Source organism: Culex quinquefasciatus, chromosome 3 (assembly GCF_015732765.1).
Source record: "Culex quinquefasciatus strain JHB chromosome 3, VPISU_Cqui_1.0_pri_paternal, whole genome shotgun sequence".
NCBI classification, from domain to species: Eukaryota; Metazoa; Arthropoda; class Insecta; order Diptera; family Culicidae; genus Culex; species Culex quinquefasciatus.
This window is the reverse complement of record NC_051863.1, coordinates 127660047-127687604: the sequence shown is the minus strand read 5'-3', so window position 1 is coordinate 127687604 and position 27558 is coordinate 127660047. Positions and strand designations below refer to the sequence as shown.

General features: G+C 39.7%; 1 protein-coding gene and 1 long non-coding RNA gene across 2 annotated transcripts; both read left to right on the top strand.

Moving 5' to 3' along the window:
• The first annotated feature begins 1197 nt into the window (after positions 1-1197).
• LOC6038820 (staphylococcal nuclease domain-containing protein 1) lies at positions 1198-26725 on the top strand. The gene is made up of 7 exons (XM_001848485.2): positions 1198-1673; positions 17492-17616; positions 17681-18826; positions 20821-21826; positions 22296-22477; positions 25458-25584; positions 25847-26725. Exons 1-7 carry the CDS (start codon positions 1608-1610, stop codon positions 25961-25963), a joined length of 2769 nt encoding a protein of 922 aa, XP_001848537.1. The 5' UTR covers positions 1198-1607; the 3' UTR covers positions 25964-26725.
• Positions 3075-3721, top strand: LOC119768673. Its single transcript, XR_005278137.1, has 2 exons — positions 3075-3179; positions 3648-3721. It is a non-coding gene; the product is annotated as an uncharacterized LOC119768673 (long non-coding RNA).
• Positions 26726-27558: the final 833 nt, after the last annotated feature.

The following is a 27558-nucleotide window of genomic DNA, read 5'->3' as shown; positions in this document are numbered from 1 at the left end:
ATATTGCGTGGATTTTGCGCGGTTTCGGATTTTAGGTCGGCGCGGATTTGGCGCGGATTTTTTTTTCGACTCTCCCGTAACAACCCTGATACCAAGTACACAACGCTGAAGAAGCTTTCTCCAATGAAAATCATAGCAAGCCACGTAGCAAGCACTATCATCCGGTGGGAGGCCTACCGAAACAAACAACCTAGAGTGACCCAGTGTAAGAATTGGGTACTAAAGCCCTATGTAAATTTTTATGTACAACGGTAAAAAACACGATTAAAAACCATTTCTGATCACTTTTTTTCATTTTAATGCAAAAAATTTGTTTGACAGGACAACATTTTTTCTATGGATCAACTATGGTCCCCTTGGAACGAGCTGTCAAGTAGGAGCTTTTCTGTCAAGAAGGATCGCGAGGTTAATTTTTCAAAATTGATTTAAAATTCCATTTTAAACTCTTTGTGGTCGTACAAAGGGTCATTGTACTCAGAAAAATAAGCTTTATCGCTGTAAACAATAATATCAGCAATCTAAGCTTCATTTTAGGACCCAATTGACTGCATCTGGGGCACGGAGCCAAGAACTGTCACCTCAAGGGCACTAGGTGCAACAGCTGTGGGGGTCCTTCAAGACGGACGAGTGCAAAGTCCAAGAAGCCGAACCGAAGAAGTTTGCCAACTGCTCTGGAGCCTTGGTACTGATCGTACAATAATTTTGAAAATTCCTGATTACATGCCGATTCTCAAAAAGCAGAATGATTTTAGTTCCCCATTATCAATCAAAACATTTAATGACAAAATTGTCCCTCGTTTTCCGGAAACGCAAAACGTCATTACAAGTGATGCGTGAGATACAGCTTATTTGGATGCGAAGTACAGACTTTGGCTTCGTAAATATTGTTTCTACAGATTTACCAATTTAATTTTATGGCCAAAAATCGTACCTAATTAAAAAAGTTTTGGAACATTTTGAACTGATTTTGCTTTTATTAAAAGTTATTTATGTATAAAAGTTTTGAGCACAATGTTTAACAATAAATCTTAAATTTAAGTTATTATCGAATTATTTTAAAAAGTGAACAGACTTCCCCCCAAACATTCGGCATCTCTGTCAGCTTCCGTCATTTCGCCGGGTTGTCAAAATTGACAGTTCGTGGCCAACAAGCTCAATCGCCGCCGCCCCCACCACCGTCCCTTTTCTCTTCTTCCCTTCGTCGGAACACGCAACCCGCGAGAGAGAGAGAGTGTGGAGCCGTCAAAAAGGTTTCGAGTTGGCCAACTTCATCCAGTCGTGCCGCGCCGCAGCTTTTCCACTTGTGCCAGCGACTTCGTACCGTGCAAATGTGCAACAATCCGTCGTCGTGAGTGCGTTTTTTCGTGACGAGTTTCGCTGCCAGCAAAAGTGAATACGTGTTCAGTGGCCGCCCTCCCCCGTTCCGGAACCTGTGCCGCGTCCAGGACCGAGATTTTTTGTGTGCGTGCGTGTGTGTGAGCGAGGGCCTCCGCCGGGAAGGAATCGTTGCCACCGTGTTAATTGTGGTGAAGAGTTAAGAAGAAGAAGGAACAAAAAAACAGGAATCTACAACCCGCCACCGGAATCCGGATTTTATTTTTGCCGAGATGAGTGCCGCCCCTGCCCCTACAGCCGCGCCTGTGCCGGTTCTCAAGAAGGGAATCGTCAAGCAGGTTAGTTCCGTCGAAGGGGTTCCACCAAATCGATTGAAGGAGAAAGGTTGTCTTGTTCTTCTTGTTCCGACGTGGAGCATGAGCAGGAGGGCGGGGGGAGGCCCTCTCTCTCTCTCTCGGATGGTGTGCCAACTTGGCATATGTGACGGCGAGTTGGCCGGAGTTTCGCTGTCCTCTACCTTACGGTTGTACTGTCCTTTAAATCTGGAATCGGTTAACCTTCAAGAAATTGCTCTAGATACTCCCAAAGGTTGAAGACCCCTTTCAATGGGATGGGGGGGGAGGTGAAAGTGCCAAGTGGACACAGTAGTCATCCTTCCCCTCCCACCTTCCCTGCCTACCAGGTGACCTCTTCGTGTCCACCTTGTGGGTCCGAAGCGACGCGCACCGTCTTTCAGAGGTCGAAGAAGCACCGATAGATTAGACTGGCCAACACGACAGTTTTCGTGTCTTTTCTTCGTCGAAAGGTGCTGCTTGTGGCTCTTTCTTCCATTTTTTTTGTGTGTCAGTAAAATGTTCCACATCGGCTGTTGGAATCTCCTCTTTGTTGCGAATGATGGCGCAATGACCCACCAGAAAGTCCCCCCAAATCCGCCGCGCGAGAAAGATGCAACTACACTTGCAAATCTCGAATGTTTAGTGTTAGTTTGATAAAGAAAGTAGTTAATGGATAAGTTATTGATTTTACTTGATGGTTGATGTTGTCATCGGATTGAAACAGCTGTTGGGGATCGTTGCTTGTTATTGATGAATTAAAATTTGTGTTATACAAAAAGTCTTCAATTCATAGAGCATTAACATCTTCCTGTACCTTTTATCAAGTCTAGAGTACTTTTTCAAAAGGTCCTATGCGCCAAAAGTAAACAAACTGAGTTATACAATGCATGACGTTCTGCATATCCGAAACTACACTATCCTCAAACCCGATTTCTTCTAAGTATTTAATTTTTAAAATTATTAGCGAAATGCAAAATAACCTATGAGCATTCTCTTAAATTTTCATACAAAATAATTTACGTCGTTTTACCTCTCAGTGTCCTATGTGCATTCAGTAAAATGATGCACATACGACAATAACAAATCGACCTATGTACAATTTTAAATATATTTCAATCATTATGCACATACGCTAATATAATAACGACGTATGTACGCATTTTATTGAATAATTAGAAAGTAATGATAGATTTTTTATATCCATATATCTTTTTAAAAATAATGTTTGCCTAGGTTCCGGTTAACGTGTAGACGTCAGCTGTAAGAGAGTATGAAATGTTTCAATGCCTGACACAGCAAAAGAGAAGAGCAAAATTTAACCAATGAGCTCTCTCTCCCGAATCTGGCGGATACGACTCCCAGCATGACATACCAAAACAACTCATAAAACAGCATAAAATATGTTTTTGTTTTGGTTGATAGGATCCCGGACAGATCATTGTTGTGGACTGTCTGAGTTTTTAAAGAAAAGTGTCGGAGGGCGAAGGATTGCGGCAACAAAAAAATACGGTAAGTAGGGTGGAAAATTACCGTGATTCCCAAAGATGATTCCAGGACCATGGGATCGGCTCCGAAAGGCGTCCCTGTGCAAGAGGGCGAATATTTGTTTGGCCTTTCGGGTTGGGTTTGCCGGTACCGTGGCCATTATTTGGCTTTCCGGATGGGTTTTCTTGGTTCCGTGGCTATCTGGAAGGTGTCCCTGTCCAAAAGGGACGATGCTTTTTGGCCGCCCGGATGGATTTTGTCTGTTCCGTGGCCATCCGGATGGCCAAAAAGCATCATCCCTCTTGCACAGAGAAGCCATCCGGATGGCCACGGAACCGACCAAAAAACATCCGGAAGGCCAGAAAACATCCCACCTTTTGGCCAGGGACGACTTCGGATGGCCACGGTACCGGTTAACACATTTCAGGAGGAAATGTTATGCTGTTAAATTTAATAAACCTTAACCTTAAACTACTTTTTCATCACCCGCAGCACTGCTTTACGGTACCTGGTCCCCGACAACGACCAACCAAGCGGCGGCGGACGTGGTACGGAGGACGCTTCTAGAAACCTTAAAAAAGAGCGCGCCATCCGCTTCGTGGTCATGGTCTGTCAGAGAACCTCAAGACGAACGTCGAGTACATTAAGATTGCCGGAACCCGGGCGGATCGGCTATCAACAACTTCGCCAACGGCAAACTCATAATTACGCACGCAGATGCAGGTCGTCTGGGCCGCTTGGGACAACGTGTCCGAGAATCTAAAAATGCACGAGCTGCTGAGACTAGTGTTTCTGAGGCCACCGGAGTGGGCGGAAACATAGAGGTTGCGGCGGTTAAGGGTTACATACATGTAGAAAATCACAAAATGTCATATTACAGATTTTTTTGAATCCACTAAAAGATGATTAGGAATATTTTTTCTGTGTATATTTCGGCAGTGATACAACCAAATGTCTTCAAATATGTTTTGATAATAGATGAAAATGTGTATTTTAATGCCCTGATAACAGTTTTTTAATAAAATTAAGTGTGTGCTCACACCAACCTCTGACTTTTTTTTTATCGATTTACATGTATGTAACAAAGGCTCTGCAGAAGCGCTCCGATCACGACGTGTTGTTCCTGACTACGCAGGGTATCGTCCAGCTGGAGCAGCGTCACCGTAACGGAATACGCGGTCGCATGGCGGCCGTGCACGATCTGTCAGTACTACGCCGTGGTTTTTCAGTTCCAGCATGGACACTACGACAAGTGCGTCGCGGCTTCGTCGTCGTGATGATCTTTTCTCACAGCCAGCCATAAACGAACTGGTTTTACGGAGGAATTGGCTGCTAATCTGAGCGAACTTACCTCGCTGAAGAATCGCTTGTGACTCTTCGCGCTCGACAGGTCCTAATAGCTGCTCATCAGCCAGCTTAAGAACTACGTCACAACCAGATAAAGTCCATCTGTCTGTCTAAGAGCACGAAAACCTGCAGTGGTTGATCTTTTCGGATGTTTCCATCTTGGATATTCCACACGACTACCTTTCGACCTTTCTACGACTACTCGTTTCTACCTTTCTTATCGTGCAGTCTGCAATGCAATGCTGGATTACGTCCATTGGGCATACTCGTCCTATGATTTGACCTGCCTGCAGCATCTGGAGCTGTCCGGCAAAGTCCCGCTGATGAACTGCCAACAGCACGTTACGAGTGTTTTTCTTCTGTGCCTCTGTTTTTGTGACCCGATGTTTTCCGTTTTTCCAGACTCCTCCCAAACGGTATCAAGTCGGCAACCTAACCGACTCGTTCATGGCCCTGGCAGTTTAGCGGCGTTCGATTCATACGAGCACTTTACCCAGTACTCGGATGAGATCCTGGACTTGCTCGGGGACATGACTTCGAGGCGCGCGATTCGGACCGCCGCATAAGCATCTCGATCAACGCAATTGATTCCAGTTTTGTGCGACTTGCGCTCTTCAAGTCCCAAGCTGACCTCACCCCTCGGCCAAGCAACAGCCGTAGAACCCGTTCGGAGATCCAACCCCTGAGATCTGAATAATTCTTTGGCGAAGAGCAAGGTTCTCAGGGCCGCTCCTGAATCAACATCTTGCATCCTTCGTTAGGCCGTAGGCGTCATACATAAAGTACGTCACGCTCTAAGGGGGTGTTGAGTTGTCGCAAGTGTGACAAGGAGAGGGGGTACGTGAGACTGTGACGTGATAATCGGACATGGTAATAATCCGTGACGTGGTAATCACTTTGGCATAAAAGTTGTGCGCATGCAGTGCTGCTGGGGGCTATCGGAACACTTGTTTATAAGTGTTAAATAATATGTTTACACTACTTGGGCCAAAAACTTTCAAAACGAAAGATTAAAAATGTATTATGTGCGCTCACAGCTCGATAGGCGGATAAGACAATTTACCATGTCAAATTATCCTATGCGCCAAAATAAACAATATTGATTGTTTACATTGGCGCATTGGTTAATTTGGCATCGTAAATTATCCTACCCGCCACCCATCTGACAGAATGCTCATTGGTAAATAACGGCTTCTCTCTCCTCTCACGCGCTGGAGGCATTGAAATATTTCATGCTCTTCATCAGCTGATGCCTACACGTTGCGAGAGGGTTGGAAATACATTATTATTACAAAAATTAGTTTTTGTTTAAATCGAGATTTAAATTTTATTTGATAAAGTTTTATGTGCAATGCCACATGAATATAGTCCAATGCCAATGTCTTATGTGCAAAAATTGTTCTATGAAACGTGTCCTATGTGCACTCACAGGTTGTATGAACCAAATTGCGTCAGAACTAAGCGTAATCTTGTCTTTTATATAATCCCGAGATGTACACTTGAAAAGCATTACTCTAGACCCATTTGGGCGTTTTCAGAATCGAAAAATACCCAAACGTGTTTGAATGGGATTTAAAAATGTGCACCAAAACTTTATCATCAAATTTCTCAGATTGAGGTTTTTGCACATAGGACCTTTTGAAAAAGTACTCTAGAAGTGTTATATAAATCAAGATTCATTTATCAAAAATTGCGATCAATTGAAACATTGAAAAATGCAATTTATAAACAAAACTTTTTTTTGTCTTGTGTTTCACTATTTTGCTGTAGTCATTTGGCACAATAGACGTTTGGCATTTCATCATAAATTAAATACGAGAATTGCTTAAGGTGAAACGGGCCACAAGTTCTAAGACAACTTTTGTTCAACTTACAGTCATCCCACATATTCGGAACAGTTTACAGATCAGCCAATGTTCAAAAAATCATAGAAAGTCGATAATTTAACATAATAATTTGCTTTTACCTTCATGTGAAAGTTTTTCCTGTGATCTTTCGATTTATGTGTAAACCGACCGGAACACTTTCCTACAGATGTAAACAAAATATTTACTTCACACACTGAAACAAAAGCCTCGTAATGTTTTGTGTATGATCTGATAACTTTTTTGTGAATAGTGAGAGACATAATAACATCCCACAATTAAGGAGGCAATGTTTGCTGTTCTGGTTAAAGTTGACTTGAAATGCATTTTTTTTTGGCTAATAAAGAACTAGTTTTACTAGTGAAATAGCAAGAGAATGTCCAAATAAAGGTCCTAAAAAAAGTAGGGTCGACAGAAAAGATGAATTTGGCATAATATTGATAATATCTAGAGTATTTTTTCTAAAACAACCTATGAGTCATTTGTTTTCTATGCAGATAGGACCTTTTGAAAATTTAATCTAGAATAATCACAAAAGTGTTCCGAGTTTGTGGGTGTTCCGAGTAAGTGGAATGACTGTAAATCAATTTCGGAACTCGACAGACTTCTTGCTTTCGCCTTTTTTAGCGTCTTTTAAAAATATGTAAAATAATTCTACAAACAACATGAAGGGACAATTTTCTGTGATAACTTCTGACAAAAAAAAATAACTTTTCCATTGAAGTATAATTTTCTGATGGGAAAACTTTAATGACTTGTGATAACTGCTGACCAGGGTTGCTAGGATTTTTCAAGTTTCCGACAGAATAAAGGTAAACCCTAGCATGTTTCCAGATTTCGACAGATGTGGTCAGTTTTTTGGTTTATGACAAAAGTTGTTAATCTAAACCAAAACATAATATGTGACTTATCCAGAATCGAAATTTTATCGCAAGATCTTATTTAAAAAGGAAACCTTTAAAATTGCTATCAACAAGGGATAGCCCTTTAACAGGACAAACATGATTGTTATAGAGTATTTGAAAAATATGCAACAAAATAACAAAAAAATATCACTAATATTGTAAAAACTATAAATTTGTCTTATAGGCTAGAACCCTCTGAAATTATTAGCCTGATATTCCAATTGAAAATCCCTTCTTTATTCGTCAATATCGGCGCCCTCTCAAGAAGCCTGCAGTTCAACAAGGGTAGGAATGTTAGTCCAATACTTGAATTTGCAGACTCCACTCGTCAGACATGAAGTTTGTCGCTCCATTCCTGACGACACCGCATAAGACCGTTGAATTCACAGCCTCGGGACATACATTCGCCCCAGATGACTTTCTGAAGGAAAATTAGTTCGAATCATAAAACGGAAAAAAAGTTTCTAGGTTACAAGTTGTATACGTTATTGAAACAGAAATCAAAAAATATCTCCAGTTTTGAAAGCATTTTAAAAAGAACAGTTTTGTTAGTAAATTTGGATTTATTTACTTAACCTCAAATTTACACTTGATTTAATCAAAGCTCATAAAGGAGAATGGGCAAATTTGTATGGGAGCTGGTCCAAGGATGTACACGAACGGGACCAACTTTTTTCGAAAGATCTCGCCGAGACATGAAAAAAAGTCTTCTGGACCAACTCTCTAAACCCCGGGGTTCAAAAGTTACAAGTTGTTGAAGTTTGAGTATTTTGGGTTAAAATGTACAAAAAAACTTATTTTTGCTATTTCTAAAATCATTCATAAAATCACTGTTTCATTATGGATTTCGATTTTCTTGACTTCATTCGACGCGTATCACCGAAAACTATACGTTCTGATATGTTTTAGCATGATTGAAACATGAATTCTTTTGTTTCTATCCGTTTGAACCGTTTTTGCAAGAGGCTTACCATAGAAACAAGCCAAAACTTGAAGATTTTGAAAACGAATCCTACCCAGACTGCTTCAGTGAGTATGGAAGGCTACAGCGCAATGTTGTAACAACTTATTGGGATGTTCTGAGTCATCAGAGAACTCATTGGAGTTAAGACCGGTGAGTCTACCACCGTAACAAGCAAGATGTTGGCGGTTTTTGACCACTGATCATACCCGCATGGCTTCAGTGAGTATGGTAGACTACTATGCTGATGTGTTGGAGTGTCCTGGGTTCTCCTAGGACTCCCTGGAGTTATGATCTGTAGAGCTACAGCCGTAACAAGCAAGAGGTCGACGGTTTTTGACCCCGGAACATACCCGCATAGCTTAAGTCAGTATGGTAGACTGCTTTGTTAATATGTTGAGATGTCTTTGGTCATCCTAGTACTCCCTGAAGTTAAGATATTTGGGTCACTGTAACAAGAAAAAGGTCGACGATTTTTAACCGCGCATCATAACCGCAAAGATTCAGTGAGTATGGCAGACTGTATTGCTGTTATGTTGGTATGTTCTGGACCATTCCAGGGAGTCCTTGTAACAGCCGTAAACCTACAGATCATAACTCAATTGAGTCCTAGGATGACCAAAGACATCCCAACACATTAACCAAGAAGTGCACCATACTCACTGAAGCCATGCGGGTATGATCCGTGGTCAAAAACCGCCGACATCTTGCTTGTTACGGCGGTAGACTCACCGGTCTTAACTCCAAGGAGTTCTCGGATGACTCAGACCATCCCAATAAGTTGTTACAACAATGTACTGAAGCCTTCCATACTCACTGAAACAATCTGGGTCGGATCCGGTTTCAAAACCTTGAAGTTTCGACTTGTTTATATGGGATGCCTCTTGGCCAAACGGTTCAAACGGATAAAAACCAGAGAAATCATGTTTCAATCATGCTAAGACATATCAGAACTCATAGTTTTTGCTGATACGCGTCGAATGAAGTCAAGAAAATTGAAATCCATAATGAAACAGAGATTTTATGAATGATTTTAGAAATAGCAAAAATAAGTTTTTTTGTACATTTTAACCCAAAATACTCAAACTTCAACAACTTGTAACTTTTGAACCCCGGGGTTTAGAGAGTTGGTCCAGAAGACTTTTTTTCATGTCTCGGCGAGATCTTTCGAAAAAAGTTGGTCCCGTTCGTGTACATCCTTGGACCAAATTCGCCCATTCTCCTTTAAATATTAAATTGTTGTTTTTTTAATGAATCATTACAAGACACCTAGCCTAAATGATCAATTTAACATATAAATTCACGCTTAAGAGGCAAGGGAATGGTGGAAAGAGAGGAATCACAAATCCGTATAAATAATTTCAAGATTTTTCAGGTGTAAACCGAAAACGCTATCAAAAATTAATGTGGAAGAATAAGGCTTTTAACTGCTTATTTAATTGTCGGTGTACAGGACACCCGCACTGTTTAATCATTTTCTGACGTCCATTCAATTTTGCAGTTAAAACCCAGTCATTGAATTGGAAAAATAAAATCTTTTTCAAATTTTCTTTTGTTGATTTGTGTGCACCTACGTCGAAGAACAAGATTGTTTACTTTTTGCTCTTTGGTCTGACAGTCTTGGTCTGACAGATTTGGTCTGTCAGCTTTATCATGGATTTTGGTCTGGTCTAGGCGAGAGATAGGACACAGCACCTTCCTGTTAAGAGGTCCTTTTCAAGTATCCGTGACCTAGAAAATATTTTACCTAGGAATTTGTGATTTGCTTAAATTTTAAAATTTTCTATGTACAGTTGATGTTCGGTAACTGGGCGTTGTTTAACTGGGCTGCGCTCTAACTGGGCCGTAGCCCAGTTAAAAAGCAGACAAACGTCAAAATTCCAAAACAAACCGAAAAGACCGAGGGGTTCATAGATGCAAACATCGTGTTCAGTAAATAAAAAAAAATTTGTTCAAACTTTTATTTAAATTCAAGTCACAATTTGAGAAATATGAAAAGTAAGCATTGTTAATAAATTTGATTAACTTATATTTTTATATTTCATCAGGTAAATATTATGCATCGGTGTTTCCCTCGTTATGTTTCCTCCAGTCCAGTTACCGAACAAGTACTGTACTGGTTGAATAATATGTTGATTTTGATTTATCAAATAGTGTTTAAAAAATAAATTGAAATCCTATCATTTTTTCTATACTTTTTATTATAAGTTTCTTTTTGGTACTGAAATTTGTAGGGTTTATTCTCCCTAATGAGTTCGTTCCTTAGAAATTAGGAGAAAAAAGATACTGCCGCCACCTTTGTTTAATATTTGCAGGTACCCAGCCTCATCAGCGGAGCTGGTCAAAGGATGACCAGGTCAAATTCGTTACTGACCAATTCCGACATCAACTGGCGAAGGTGATCTAGGACATCTGACGGCGGTTGCGGGGTCGTCCTCTCAAAAGCTAAGTAACAAATCAGTAAAGTAATCGTATTACAGGCCTGCCTATTATGGTCATGTTGAATACGATTAACTACAACACTAACCATTTAAACTTTCAGCAAACAAGACTTATGACGGACGTGACAAGACGAGGGCCTGTTAAGCTTTTAACCATTGTTTCCTGTTGTTTTCTTTGCTTCTGATAATTAATTACTTTCGTTGATTGATTGTAAACCTCAACATATAAATTCATTTTGATAACTTTGCGTTTGTTGGGATGGTTTAATAATCGGTTAGTAAAGGTCCATTTGTGCGTGGATAGTGTACTCCGTTCGCTAGGGTTCCTTGGAGTCAGTTCTGTGGGGTTTAACAGTCTCGACAGTTTAAACCTATAGCGCTGATTTTGGGAAGCTCGTGCGAACGGGGTTTTAATGAACATTGGGGGCGGCGATTGAGCACGAAGTTTCGATTTAGCTTATTTACATCATTACACGATTACATACTCTCACAAACACAATCTCATTTTAACCTACCCAATCATGTCCTCAATCCCCGCTCCCATGGAGTGCGAGCGATCCGCATGTGATTGACACGACCATTACCGTTCCTTTACACAACCGGACTTGGACTGACTTGATCCTGGCTATCCCACCTCGATCCGCAAAAAAAAAAAAAAGTTTCTTTTTGGTACTGAAATCTTGAAATTTGTTCAACGATAAATTGCAACGATATCAAAAAAGATTGCCTTAGGATCAACATTCGCAGATTTTAGTAGAGAAATAGTAAAAATTAAGATATATTTATCATATTCAATGATTATTTCAAAATTAGTTGCAACTTTTTTGATATTTTTTGCCAGTATCAGTTATTTTAAATGCAACACTCTGATTTTTTGTACTTAGTTATAAACAAAATGCGCATGTTGAGTTCCAAGTAATAGATAGTTATAATCGTTGATTATTTGTTGGAAGAGTTAAACTTTCAATGCCTTTTTCCGATTTCCAAAAACAGTGATTATTATTTTAATCTTTTTATGTACCTCGTAACTTTTTTCCATAACAAACATTTACTGAGCAGTTCTCTTAGATTTCGGTCATTCCATTTTTTTTTTAATCCGACTGAAACTTTGTTGGTGCCTTCGGTATGTCCAAAAAAGCCATTTTGCATCATTAAATTCTCCATATAATTTTCCATACAAATTTGGCAGCTGTCCATACAAAAATGATTTATGAAAATTCAAAAGTCTGTATCTATTGAAGGAATTTTTGATCGTTTTGGTGTCTTCGGCAAAGTTGTAGGTATGGATATGGACTACACTGAAAAAAATGATACACGGTAAAAAAAATGGTGATTTTTTATTTCACTTTTTGTCACTAAAACTTGATTTGCAAAAAAAAAAAAATTATTTTTTTATATGTTTTAGAAGACATCCAATGCCAACTTTTCAGAAATTTCCATGTTGTGCAAAAAATCTTTGACCGAGTTATGAATTTTTTAATCAATACTGATTTTTTCAAAAAATCGAAATATTGCTCGTAAAAATTTTTCAACTTCATTTTTCGATGTTAAATCAAATTTGCAATCAAAAAGTACTTTAGTGAAATTTTGATAAAGTGCACCGTTTTCAAGTTAAATCCATTTTTAGGTTACTTTTTTGAAAATAATCGCCGTTTTTCATTTTTGAAAATTAGTGCACATGTTTGCTCACCTTTGAAAAAATATTTTTGGAAAGCTGAGAAAATTCTCTATATTTTGCTTTTTTGAACTTTGTTGAAACGACCCTTAGTTGCTGAGATATTGTGGTTTTTGAAATAAATCGAATTAACAGCGTGAGTGTTTATCATCTCGCGAAGCAATTTTCTGTTGTTTCTTTTCTGAGTGTACCCCAAATGTCACACGCGAAACCAAAACAAAATTTCGCCGCGGCACCAAACTGAAATGTCGCCAGTTGAGCTGCGACAAGACTCGCGCCGCGTCTTACACGGAGCATGGAATCGATCAAGAAAATCTACCGGAAATCGTTTTGTGAGCGTGGATTTGATCATCCAGATGGACCATTTTATGATGTCTAGCTTGGAGAGGACAATTACAGCGCTTTTGATTTTCAAGTTGGTGGCTGGGTCTTCCCATTTTGACTCTATATAGCTTATTCAATCGACACCCGCAACATCCCGCATTAGCAAAACTCTCTCGGTGAGAGGACACAACGGACCGGATTGAGGTCCCTCGACAATGAGGCCACCTATTTTTGTTTTATTCCGACGGAAATCCATCCGTAATCAGCAACTTAACCAAGACTTTTTCCCTTCTGCGTCTTTTTCTGAAGCTGGAAACTGACTGAACTTCATAAATTATCCCAAATGAAACAGTTCTAGTGGTAGTAGAACTAAAAACCAAGATTTTAAACAATAATTTAATCTAAAACGTTCCATTTCCTTGGCAGATCAGAAAAGATCAGCCACGTTTTTCTCATCATCCAAAGCCGTCAAAACAAAAAAAGCAAACACACTGATTCAAAATCACCTAAACATGCTTGACAGATATTTCGCGACAGAAAATCGTCGCGAGAGTTAAACTTGCTCAATTCGGTTTAGTGCCGCGGCGACAATATTGCCATGAAAGTGTTTAAAAACAGGAAAATTGATGTTTTCTAAGTCTCACCCTAACAGCCCACTATTTTCTAATGTCGATATCTGAGCAACTAATCCGATTTACAATGTTTAAATATGCAACATTCGTGAAATTTTCCGATTTTTTCGAAAAAAATACTTTAAGAATTTTTAAACCAAGACAAACATTTCAAAAGGGCGTAATATTGAATTTTTGGCCCTTTTAAAATGTTAGTCTTGATTTAAAATATATATATTTTTCGAAAAAATCGGAAAATTTCACGAATGTTTCATATTTTAACATTGTAAATCGGACTATTAGTTGCTGAGATATCGACATTAGAAAATGGTGGGTTGTTTGGGTGAGACTTAGAAAACATCAATTTTCCAGTTTTTAAACACTTGCATGGCAATATCTCAGCAACTAAGGGTCGTTTCAACTAAGTTCAAAAAAGCAAAATATAGAGAATTTTCTCATCTTTCCAAAAATATTTTTTTAAAGGTGAGCAAACATGTGTACTAATTTTCAAAAATGAAAAACTGCGATTATATTCAAAAAAGTCACCTAAAAATGGATTTAACTTGAAAACGGTGCACTTTATCAAAATTTCACTAAATTACTTTTTGATTGCAAATTTGATTTAACATCGATAAATTAAGTTGAAAAATTTTTACGACCAATATTTCGATTTTTTGAAAAAATCAGTATTAATTAAAAAAATCATAATTCGGTCAAAGATTTTTTGCACAACTTGTCAATTGCTGAAAAGTTGGCATTTGATGTCCTCTAAAACATATCAAAAAATTAAAAAAAATAAAAATAGTGTTTTTTTTGCAAATGAAGTTTTAGTGACAAAAAGTTAAATAAAAATCACCAAAACTTTTTTACCGTGTATCATTTTTTTTTCAGTGTAGTCCATATCCATACCTACAACTTTGCCGAAGACACCAAATCGATCAAAAATTCCTCTAAAAGATACAGATTTTTGAATTTTCATACATCATTTTTGTATGAACAGCTGCCAAATTAGTATGGGAAATTATATGGAGAATCTAATGATGCAAAATGGCTTTTTTGGGCATACCGAAGGCACCAAAAAAGTTTCAGTCGGATTAAAAAATACAAAAATTAAAATTCCAAAAAAAAACGATTTCGTGGATAATTGCTCTACTACGTACATTTTGGGGTAAAAGAAGATGTAAGTGTGTCCTTTTTCAGAAAGTACTGGGTTACATTTGGTCAAACTTAAATTGAAAGGGTACATAAATATAGGCAAAACAAAGCAGTCAAGAATCAATTAAATATTTCTGATGCATGCGACTTAAAAAACAATAAAAACGTTACTTAATCCACCGGAAGGTGGTTGCTGCCTTCCTTCTAAAAGCCTTGTAACCGAACACTACGAAAGCTTTGGCTAACGCTTACTTAGTAAAGACACTATACATCTGAGTGCTGCCATCTAGGTATGATAAATTTAATGAACCATTTGAAAGCACTGCAGTGTTTGTGTGCGTGCACTGAGCGTAAAGTTCCGACAGCTATCCGCCGGAGCTTTCAAATTATGTAAATAATGACCCTTTTTAGTATCAACCAAAACAGTTTTTCGAACATATCTTTTAAAGTACTGCACCAAGCCGGATGAAATTTAAAAAGACTTAAAGAACCTGAAGGCAAATCCAAAAACATAGATCCGGACAAAATCGGTCGAGCCAGTTCCGAGAAAAGTGAGTGAGAAAAAAAAAATTCTACGTCCATCCACACGCACAGACATTTGCTCAGAATTTGATTCTGAGTCGATATGTATAGGGTACGTTATCCATTAGTGGACCCCTTTCCTATAGTGGACCCTCTGAAGGGTTTTTAATGGAAAATTCAATAAAATCACAATTTCAAGCGTGTTGTTGTCTACAAATCTTTTATTTGGCATGTTCAGCATCATTTAGAACAATGTTGACTGACATTGAATTGTCCTTTTCACCAAAATAAGTGTTTTGATTTGGACATCTGAAATCAGCCATGGCCACTAGCATTTTCACAACAAAACTGCATTTATATTTTATGATTGAATTAACCATCTAATCATTTTTTGACTGATTATTTAACTTCAGCAAGTCGAAGTAATGTAAGTTTAAGGATATTTACTAAAATAAAGCGAAGAAATGCAATTTTCTAGCAAAAATTAGGGGGGTCCAATATAGGACAACGAAAATCCAAACTTTTCCAAAAGTGGACCCCTGTTAATTAAACCTTCAAAAATGATGAAAACGGTGTATTAAAGCAAAAGTTTCTCTAAAACATACAATAAATGCTTGTTGTTATCAAGTTAAACGCATATTTTTTCAATTATGAGTATAAATATAGCTGTTTTCATGTTAAAAGTACCAATAATGCTGAAGCCGTAAGAATTTATAATTAATCAAAACTATAGTTAATTGTACTTAACTGAAGCACCATAATTGCAGTTTGAAATGATATTTTATAATAATAAATCAATAACAAAACTTTTTTTCCAATAAACATGCGTGGTTTTATCAGCAACTGTAAACAATTCTATTGTTTAGTATCGGTCAACCATTTATTTAATTAGTATGGAAAAAATGCATCAAGATTACTTTTTTAAATTATTTTTATGTTTACAGTGGTTTTTGAGACGTTTTCTCTGATCTTTTTCGGAAATAAATGTGTTTAAATGACTGTTTGGTTTTTTGTTGTTTAAAGCCAAATTTGTTAACAAAAAATATTTGTTTATGATGAAAAGTGAGCAAAATCCATCTTTTATTCATTATATCTATCATTAGACCTACACCATGCATCAAAACATCAAATATTGGTTAAATTTGGTATAAAAATAACAGTTTGCCTATAGTGGACCCGGGTCCACAATCGGATTATGGACCCGGGTCCACTATAGGAAAAAGGGGTCCACAACAGGCAAAAAACTTTTTTCAATTGGCTATTTTTCTGCTCAAAAACAAATAACTGATGAAACAAATAGTCAAAATTGTTCGAAAGACTTCAGTTTTCATTGTTTTGTACAAAGGGTTACGAAAAAGTGCTTAAAATATTGAAAATTCGTGAAAAATGTGCTTCGGCTCTACTAGGGGGTCCACTAATGGTTAAAATACCCTACGTAAAGGTATATCTGGGAGGCTTATTTAAAAAGTTCAATTTTTGAGTGATTTTATAGCCTTGCCTCAGTGAGGTGAGGAAGGCAAAAATATAAGGAATTCTGTAAGAAAACATATAGTTTTGTTGAATTTAAGATAACTCTGACTCCGACTCCGGGTTATCAAAAATGTTCGGCTCCGACTCCGACTCCACAGCCCTGCACCCAAATTTGTAATTTTGTCAGCGTGCCTTCCGATCAACGATGCTATAGGAAGGACTACTTTGAATAAACAAAACTATTAGGATAACAAACTTTTCCAAAGTATTTATAAAACATAATAAGATGATCGATGGAAATACATGCTATTCTCGTAAATCCTAACTCCTTAGAGATAGAAAGAAACACTCTTTTTTACCAACAATCATCAACCAGTCTTCGTACCATCCTGAACTCTTAGCACCTTCGACTTACCCAATCAGCTGATCGCGAAATCGTCGTCAATCGATCGCGTCAAGGGTTCATTCGCCTTCCATGATGTCTCTGCTGCTGCTGGCTGCGTCAACGATTTCGTTGCGATCACGTAATCGATTTTAAAATTGGAACCGTCAACCGGTTGTGATCGAGCCTTTCTCCCCAAAACTTTACCTCTCACTACTTACTTTTGGCTCCGCGATCTCCTTCTTCAAGTGAAAATGGTTCAGTTATGATCTGCGAGGCGTTGCGTCGGTGAGACCAGTTCCATTCCAGTGAGCTTGTTGTTTTCGTTTGTGCGGATCGCCTTCTCGAAGGTGTCGTCGTGGCATGTTTGCGCTTCCCCCGTCGTTGCATTAGGTTGGAAATGTTACTTTTGTTTTCCAGCTGAGCAGTCACCCTGACATTCTTCTCGATTCCTTTTAGTACCTTCTTGTTGCTCTACACGCAACGATGCGTTAGCTACAGCATTCTTGTGTTGGTTTCATCAGCACTGCCTTGTATAAGTGTGAAGTCGTAGCACTTTCTTCCTTCCCCCCGTCATGTGCTCTTCCGCCGGTCGTCATTTTGAACTCGTCGCTCGTCCAAGTCGCACGTCGTCCGCCTAGCAATGGAGACTAATTTGGAAAATTTTCCATTTCAAAGGTCCTGTCCGGCGACTCCGTCATCATCCGCGGCCAGCCCAAGGGAGGTCCGCCACCGGAGAAGCAGATCAACTTTGCCGGAGTGACCGCGCCGAAGCTCGCCCGCCGACCGACCAACACCTCCGCGTGAGTATCCAAGTGAGGTTAACCGCGTGGTTTTTCTACAATCTAATGATGTCTGTTTCTACAGGGAAGCCTCCAAGGATGAGCCGTACGCGTGGGAAGCCCGCGAGTATCTGCGCCAGCGGTTGATCGGCCAGGAAGTGTGGTGGTTTGCCGAGCGACCCCCGAACGCAACCCGCGACTACGGAGCGATCTACCTCGGTAAGGATCCGACCACGTCGGAGAACATCGTCGAGTCGATCGTGTCGGAAGGTTTGGTGTCGGTGCGTCGTGAAAATGCCCGCCAGAACGCCGAACCGTCGCGACTGGCCGAACTGGAGGACGCTGCCAAGGCGGCCCGCAAGGGCAAGTGGAGTGACGCGCCGCTGTCGGAGCACGTGCGCAACATCACCTGGACCATCGAGAACCCGAAGGCGTTCTTCGACCAGAACGATGGCAAACCGATCAAGGCCATCATCGAGCACGTGCGCGACGGATCGACGGTGCGTGCCTTCCTGCTGCCCGGCTTCCAGCACATTACCCTCATGATGTCCGGCATTCGGTGCCCCGGCTTCAAGCTGGACGCCGACGGCAAACCGGACGCCACGGCCGACGTGCCGTTCGCCGAGGAAGCCCGCTACTTTGTCGAGTCCCGCCTGCTGCAACGCGAGGTCGAAGTCCGGCTCGAGTCGGTCAACAATAACAACTTTGTCGGCACCATCATCTTCCCCAAGGGCAGCATCGCGGAAGCTTTGCTCCGTGAAGGTTTCGCCAAGTGCGTCGAGTGGAGCATGCCGTACGTGAAGGAGGGCGTCGACCGACTCCGTGCCTCGGAAAAACACGCCAAGACGAACCGGCTGCGCCTCTGGAAGGACTACCAAGCGCCGACGGCCGCCTTCAGCTCCAAGGACAAGGACCTCACCGGCACCGTCATCGAGGTGTACAACGGCGATGCCATCCTCGTCAAGGTCAGCCCGACCCTCACCAAGAAGGTGTTCTTCTCGAGCATCAAGCCGCCGCGTGAGGCCGCCCGCGTTGCCGACGAGGAAGGCAACCTGCCGCCCCGCCCCAAGGGATCCCGCCCGCTGTACGACGTGCCGTGGATGTTCGAGGCGCGCGAGTACCTGCGCAAGAAGCTCATCGGCAAGAAGGTCAACTGCAGCCTGGACTACGTGACGCCGGCCCGCGACAACTACCCCGAGAAGTGCTGCTACACGGTGACGCTGGGCGGAGCGTGAGTACCCTTTTCGATTGTTCACCTTCTAACTCGTGCCATCATATAGGTTATAGACTTCCCTTCTTTAATGGGTCGTCATATGATTAAATGGTGGTACAGAAAACGTCCAGCCGCTCGAGACTCTAAGAGCAAGGCTTTGGAGGATTATTCCCCGATAGCTTGCCCTTACCAATGATCCGGCACAAAATTCTGTACAATTTTTGCCTTCCTCACTGAGGTAAGGCTATAATCCTGCTCTAAAAATGAACTTCGTATAAAAACGTCGTAGACCCACCTTCATGTATACCTATCGACTCAGAATCGAAAACTGAACAAATGTCTGTGTGTATGTATGTATGTGACTAACAAACTAGCTCATGTTTCTCGGCACTGGCTGAACCGATTTGACCCGAACTTGTTGCATTCGACTTGGTTTTGGGTCTCATAGATCGAGTTTTATACAGATTGAAGTTTCGATAAGTAGTTCAAAAGTTATGTATAAAAATGTGTTTTCACATATATTTGGATCTCACTTAACTGTATGTTAACTATGTTCGGGTCCATCATCCGACCCATCATTGGTTAGGTTATCAAAAGACCTTTCCAACAAGTCCAAAACATTGAAGATCTGGCAACCCTGTCTCGAGATATGGCCACTTAAGTGATATAGATATACTTTTTTGAAGCCGGATCTCACTTAAATGTTTGTAAACTATGTCCGGGTGCATCATCCGATCCATCGTTGGTTAGATTATCAAAAGACCTTTCCAACGAGTCTAAAACATTGAAGATCTGGCAACCCTGCCTCGAGATATGGCCCCTTAAGTGATAATGATGTACTTTTTTGAAGCCGGATCTCACTTAAATGTATGTAAACTATGTCCGGGTCCATCATCCGACCCGACGTTGGTTAGGTTATCAAAATACCTTTCCAACGAGTCCAAAACATTGAAGAACTGGCAACCCTGTCTCGAGATATGGCCCCTTAAGTGATATTGATGTACTTTTTTGAAGCCGAATCTCACTTAAATGTATGTAAACTATGTCCGGGTCCATCATCCGACCCGACGTTGGTTAGGTTATCAAAATACCTTTCCAACGAGTCCAAAACATTGAAGAACTGGCAACCCTGTCTCGAGATATGGCCCCTTAAGTGATATTGATGTACTTTTTTGAAGCCGAATCTCACTTAAATGTATGTAAACTATGTCCGGGTCCATCATCCGACCCGACGTTGGTTAGGTTATCAAAATACCTTTCCAACGAGTCCAAAACATTGAAGAACTGGCAACCCTGTCTCGAGATATGGCCCCTTAAGTGATATTGATGTACTTTTTTGAAGCCGAATCTCACTTAAATGTATGTAAACTATGTCCGGATCCATTATCCGACCCATCGTTGGTTAGGTTATCAAAAAACCTTTCCAACGAGCCCAAAACAATGAAGATCTGGCAACCCTGTCTCGAGATATGGCCCCTTAAGTGATATTGATGTACTTTTTTGAAGCCGGATCTCACTTAAATATATGTAAACTATGTCCTGGTCCATCATCCAACTCATTGTTGGTTAGGTTATCAAAATACCTTTCCAACGAGTCCAAAACATTGAAGAACTGGCAACCCTGTCTCGAGATATGGCCCCTTAAGTGATATTGATGTACTTTTTTGAAGCCGAATCTCACTTAAATGTATGTAAACTATGTCCGGATCCATCATCCGACCCATCTTTGGTTAGGTTATCAAGAAACCTTTCCAACGAGCTCAAAACATTGAAGATCTGGCAACCCTGTCTCGAGATATGGCCACTTAAGTGATATTGATGTACTTTTTGGAAGCCGGATCTAAAAAATATATGAAACTTGTGTACAGCCATTGTTGTGAGGAAGGCTCCAACCACATAGGTGGATTAAGTTAGTTTTTTTAGACATTGTCGATCCGACCTTTGTTGACTGTAATTTCTCTGAAAATCCATGAACAAACTAGAACTAACCTATTTTTTCCCTCATCCTCCAGCAACGTGGCGGAAGCGCTCGTCTCCAAGGGTCTGGCCACCGTCATTAAGTACCGCCAGGACGACGACCAGCGCTCGGTGCACTACGACGAGCTGCGTTCGGCCGAAACGCAGGCGGCCAAGGGCCTGAAGGGCGTGCACGCCAAGGACGACATTCCGACGCACCGGATCAACGACCTGACGGTGGACCACTCGCGCATCAAGCACCAATATCTGCCGTCGTGGCAGCGCGCCCTGCGTACCGAGGCCGTCGTTGAGTTCGTGGCGAGCGGATCGCGGTTCCGGATTTACTGTCCGAAGGACAGCTGCCTGGTGACGTTCCTGCTGGCGGGTATTTCTTGCCCCCGGTCGGGTCGCCCCGCGTTGAACGGCATTCCGGCCCAGGAGGGTGAACCGTTCGGAGACGATGCGTTGGCCTTCAGCAAGGAGCGAATCCTGCAGCGGGACGTGAGCGTCAAGATTGAAACGACGGACAAGGCCGCCACCAGTGTGATCGGATGGCTGTGGACCGAGGGCAACGTGAACCTGTCGGTGGCACTCGTCGAGGAGGGTCTCGCGTCGGTGCACTTTACTGCCGAAAAGACGGAACACTTCCGGGCGCTGACGGAGGCCGAAGGCCGCGCCAAGGCCAAGAGGAAAAACATCTGGAAGGACTGGGTCGAGAAGACCGAGGACGAGAACAAGGAGAACGAGGACGAAAAGGAAGATCCGGCGGCACCGGCTGACCGCAAGGTCAAGTACGAAAGCGTCGTCGTGACGGAAGTTACGCCCGAGCTCAAGTTCTACGCCCAGCACGCCGACCAGGGCGCCAAGCTGGAGGAACTGATGACCAAGCTGCGCCAGGAGTTCCGCGCGATGCCGCCGGTCACCGGTTCGTACAACCCCCGACGGGGTGATCTGTGCGCGGCCAAGTTCAGCGAAGACAACGAGTGGTACCGCGCCAAGGTCGAGAAGGTCGAAAAGGGCGGCAACGTGTCCATCCTGTACGTCGACTACGGTAACCGCGAGGTAAGTTCTACTCCACAGTTACATCGCTTTTTCCCTCGCAAGTACCTTAGATCCATTTCTGTCCTTCACAAGAAATGCTTGAGTCATATGCTTGCAACAGTAAAAAGAAAGGATCGTCATCAGCCCTCACGCCAGCGAAACGCCCCGCAAGTCTACGCTCTTAAGGCACTCTTGGCGTGTTCGCGCCCGAGGGGACTTACGGTTTACCTTTCGGCACCTTCCGCCGGTCCCACCTGTTTCGGCGTTACGTTTTGTAGCGCTGGAACGGCCACGGCGGGCGACGCGGAAACCGCCAACGAGGTAGACTTGCCCCCTCTCCAGCGACTCGTCCAACGATTTAAGAGCAGCAGTAGCTTGCACCCGGCTTGGGCGAAACTCCGCTGGTTGCTGACCAAGATCCGACAGCACCCTCTCTCCACCAGACAATTTCATCAATATCTATAACGCAAACTTCCTTCCTTTCTACTAGCTCGCACCCACGACCCGCCTCGCGATGCTGCCGCCCGCCTTCCTGTCCGACAAGCCGTACGCGCACGAGTACAGCCTGGCGCTCGTCGTGCTGCCAACGGACGAGGACGACCGGAAGGACGCCATCAAGGCGTTCGCCGACGACGCGCTCAACAAGACCCTGCAGATGAACGTCGAGTATCGGTGAGTGTGCTAGACTTCATTCTTTCAGGCTGGTACGAAGATCGGAAGGAACGCAAAAACTCCATATAAAAAAAAAACGCTCAAGAAATTGTCAAGGAAAGGGTCACGCAAAAAGATTTTTCTCAAGCGGTACAGAAATTGATGTGGTTTCTTGAAAAAAATCGCATTTTTTATTAACTTACGTCAAATTTAAGTTTTGCAACCACGTTTAAGTCAAATTTGAAAAGTTGGTTTTGGCCGCCACCATGGATTTATTTTTTTAAATCATTAAAAGCAAAATCTTGAATTTAAAGGACAGACGTAAAAGCCTAACAATTATCTTTAAATTTTGTGGCAGAAAAATTCAATAAACTCAAAAATTTAAAAAACCAAAAATTCTAAAAACTTGAAGTTCAAAAAAATCGGAAATAAAAATAAATAAAAAATCAGAAATTTAGAAATTATACACAAATACACAAAAAATCTTAAATAAAAGAACTCAAAACTATAAACATTAAAAAATCCTTTTAATCTTGGATTACAAAATTTAAAAAATCAAATATTTAAGATTCATAAAATTCAACTGTCGAAAAATTTAAAAATACACAAAACTTAAAAATTCAATTGTTTCGAAAATCTATAATTTAAAATATTGAAGATCATTACTTAAAAAACTCAAATAACAAATAATGCTGCAATACAAAAATCCAAAGAAATTATATAGAATTTAAAAAAAATATATAGATCAAAAAGTTCGTTTGACAATAGTTGGTTTCAAACCATCGGGGTTTGAGTGAACACGACTGTTTGAAGTCCTCATCAAACGTTTTCCTCCGTCCGGATAATAATTTGACAAATAATTTGTGACTTTATTTTTCTCAAAATTAGGGTTTCTAATCTTAAATATGACTCTAAAATGTCTGATTTTCGGTAACAGTCTAAAAAGTTAAAAATCAAAGAATTTGAAAATTCTAGAATATAAAGATTCTGAAATTCAAGAATTTTAGAATGTTAGAATTTTAGAATTCAAGCTAAACAATGTAAAAGGCCCGAAGCCGAAGTGAAACGAAGAGTTTATCCTGCTCACGTCAGTTAATGTTTACATTAGGAACGAGGAGCATAGACTCTTTGTTTACACTTCGCCTTCGGCCCTATAACAATGTTTTGCTTGAATTTCAGAATTTTGATTTTTAGTTTTTTAAATTTTAGAATTTAAAAATTTTAGAATTCCGGAATTTTAGAATTTTAGAACTTTTAAATTTTAGAATTGAAGAATTTAAGAATTTAAGACTTTCACAATTTAAGAATTCAAGAATTTAAGAATTTAAGATTTTCACAATTTAAGAATTTAGGAATTTAAGAATTTAAGAATTTAAGAATTTTTAAATTATAGAATTTTAGAATTTTTGAATTTATGAATTTTTGAATTTTTGAATTTTAGAATTTTAAAATGTTAGATTTTTTTAATTTTTGAATTTAGGAATTTAAGAATTTGAGAATTTAAGAATATAAGAATTTAAGAATTTAAGAATTTAAGATTTCAGAATTTCAGAATTTCAGAATTTCTGAATTTCAGAATTTCAGAATTTCAGAATTTCAGAATTTCAGAATTTCAGAATTTAAGAATTCAAGAATTTAAGAATTTAAGAATTCAAGAATTTAAGAATTTAAGACTTTTAGAATTTAAGAATTTAAGACTTTTAGAATTTTTGAATTATTGAATTTAAAAAATTTTAACCTGAAAAAAAATAAATTTAAGAATTTCAGTATTTCAGAACATTGGAATTATAGAATTTCAGAATTATAAAATCAGAAATTTAAATATGTATTACTAAATACAAAAAAATCTTGAATAAAAAAAAAATCAAAACATTCAACCTTTAAAAAAATCATGCATTTAATCTTGAATTCCAAAATGCCGCTTCAATAATTGAAAAATTCAAAAACTCAAAAATACACAAATTTAAAAGTTTAAAAAATCATAAACTGAAGTAGTAAATTATGCTATAATTTCAAAAAAAAATTAAAAAAAAAACACCTGCAATTTCAAAAAAATATATAAATTTATTCCAAAATCTAGGACCAGTCTGAAGTTCCTGAAAAAAAATTTACCACGGTTAATCTAGTTATTTGTCTTATCTTTCTCAAAATTAGGGCTTCTAACCTAAATTATAACTCTAAACTCTTCTGTTTGGTTTTTGGAGGTGACGGCATTTAACTATGAAAAAAGTAAAAAATCAGAGAATTTAAAAATGTAACAATATATTAAGAATAAGAATATATTAAGAATTTAGGAAATTACGAATTATGAAATTTAAGAATTTAGGAATTTATGAATTTAAGAGTTTAAAAATAAAAAAAATTTTTAGAGTTTTGGAATTTAAAATTTTTGAATTTAAGAGTTTAGCAATTTAAAAATTTCGGATTTTAAAAATTCCAAAATTTCGAAATCAAAAAATTTTTAGAATTTCTATATTTTAAAATTTCAGAATTTAAGAATTAGGGAATCAAAGAACTTATGATTTTACGAAATTTTAGAATAAAAGGATTCGTAAACTTGAAAAATATTTTTTTGGATTCCAGAATTTTAATTTTTGTAGATTTGGTAATTTTTAATTCCGAGTTTCAGGAGTTTTTTTAGTTTTGTAATTTTTTTGCCAATTCTAAAGTATTTCTATCCTAAATTTTAAATTATTAAACTTTTCTCGAACGCGTTCCTTTCGATCTCCGTACTTAGCTTTAAACTGAAAATTAAAAAAAGGGGCAATAATGCCAAAGGAGTGGCGAAACACACCCAAGCCAGCTTCTTCTAGATTATTGCCCAGAGCAAAGCAAAGGTTGGCCCCCTTCGGGGCCATTCCGGACCGACCTTTCGAAGCGTGATTGTGTCCAGGTGACCATCACCGCCTCAAATAGGTTCAACAAAATCAACTTATTCAAAGACTGTCGTTCGCCGAATAATCTTCATGAAACTAACTGAAACGTGTTCTTTCCACTACAGCGTCACCGGTGCCGAGCACGTGACCCTCGTTGACCCCGCCACCAAGTCCGACGTCGGAAAGGATTTGATCGGAGACGGTTTCCTGATTGCCGAGAAGAACAAGAAGGACCGCAGACTGCAGAAGCTGGTAAGTTTGAGCGCCACAAACGGTAGAAAGAGAGCGACTTTTAACCATCATGTATAGGTTATACGGTGCCCCGACTCCGTACGGCGCCGTATGATTGATTGATGGAACAGCAAACGCCTAGCGAGACTCTAGAAGGCCGGGTCAGATCCGAATCTCAGCGGTCGTCTTACCAAAGATTTAGGAACATTTTTTATGTCGTTTAAATTAGCGTTTAATTTGAGCAAGTTGCAAATTTTAACGGATTTTTTTCCCCCTTTCGCAGATCAACGACTACAAGGAGGCCGAGCAGTCCGCCCGCAAGAACCGCAACGGCATCTGGCAGTACGGTGACAGCACCGAGGACCAGGCCGGAGAGTTTGGCCTGGGTGGCCCCCGTTAAGGGCGTGCCCCGAGGAGCGCAAGCTCCCAAAATGCGTAATTGAACTCCCTGCCTATTCAACAAAAACAAAAAAAAAAACATTTATATAATTACGACATTATTATCGAGCAAAAAAAAATGGTGAAAACTCTACACACATACACACACACTCTAAACAAAAAAAAGTAAAAGAAGAGGAAAAATGGAGACAAAATCAGCTATTTAAGATATTATTCCAGTTTATATTTTTTATTAAAAAAAAAGAAAATCTTTAAACACACATCCACACACACAGTCTAAAATACTTCCATAACATCCACTAGCTAGAAAGAGAGAAAACATCGTCTTGAAAAGTTATGAGCTAAAAAGCGCGTTAAAATAAACTCAAACAACCGGTCCCAGGGAACACAAAACAAGCCAACAACAACTGAAACAATCAGAAGGAACCAACCTTATTGCCCAGAGCAAGAAAAAAAAACCCCGCACCCTTATGTTGCAGAAAGTTCCGTTTCCGTACTAGTGACACCAGAGACCTCCACCACTCAACAAGACTGTCGTCCGCTCCGATCCGCTTGCAAATCTTAGAAATTATACGTAGAAACAGTGAACACGCACGGAGTCTGACTGAATATTGTGGCATTCGTGTAGGACATTTAGCGCGCGCTTCTTCTCCAACTCACATTCAATACATTTAGTTTTGCGTTTTCTTATTTTCCATTGCTTATCGAGTGCGAGAAAATTGATTGATGGTCGAAATAAAGTTTTTCTTTTTCTTTTGTCAAAGTCTCGTTTTTTTTTGGTTTGTTTGATTTCTCCCCTCTCCCCTTTGGTCACGTCTTGGTTCTTGTTCATCTCCTCTCAGCGGAAAACAATTGCAGCAATTGCTTCGAGGTGTTAACAAGACAGAAACAATATTTATATTTATGAGGCAGTGAAGCGACGCCGTCGCCGCAACGTGTAGCAGCTATTACAGAAACAACAACTTTCCTCATGAACAGTAATAAACAGCTGGTATCGCCACGTTACTATTGTATGCTCTGAATCGTAGCGAAATTTGTTTTTGTTTCGTTTCAGGTCGATATCCGAAATTCCTCCTTCTACTGCTGCTGTCTACTAAACAGGTCTTTTTTTATTATTTAATTTTTGTATTTTTTTAATCCGACTGAAACTTTTTTGGTGCCTTCGGTATGCCTAAAGAAGCCATTTTGCATCATTAGTTTGTCCATATAATTTTCCATACAAATTTGGCAGCTGTCCATACAAAAACGATGTATGAAAATTCAAAAATCTGTATCTTTTGAAGGAATTTTTTGATCGATTTGGTGTCTTCGACAAATTTTTGGTGATTTTTATTCAACTTTTTGTCACTAAAACTTGATTTGCAAAAAAAACACTATTTTTATTATTATTTTTTTAAATTGTATTAGAGAACATTAAATGCCATTTTTTTTAAATAAGTGCATATGTTTGCCCACTATAGAAAAAATATTTTTGAAAAGCTGAGAAAATTCTCTATATTTTGCTTTTTTAAACTTTGTTGATACGACCCTTAGTTGCTGAGATATCGCCATGCAAAGGTCTTAAAACATGAAAATTGGGTCCTAAAATGTAGCATA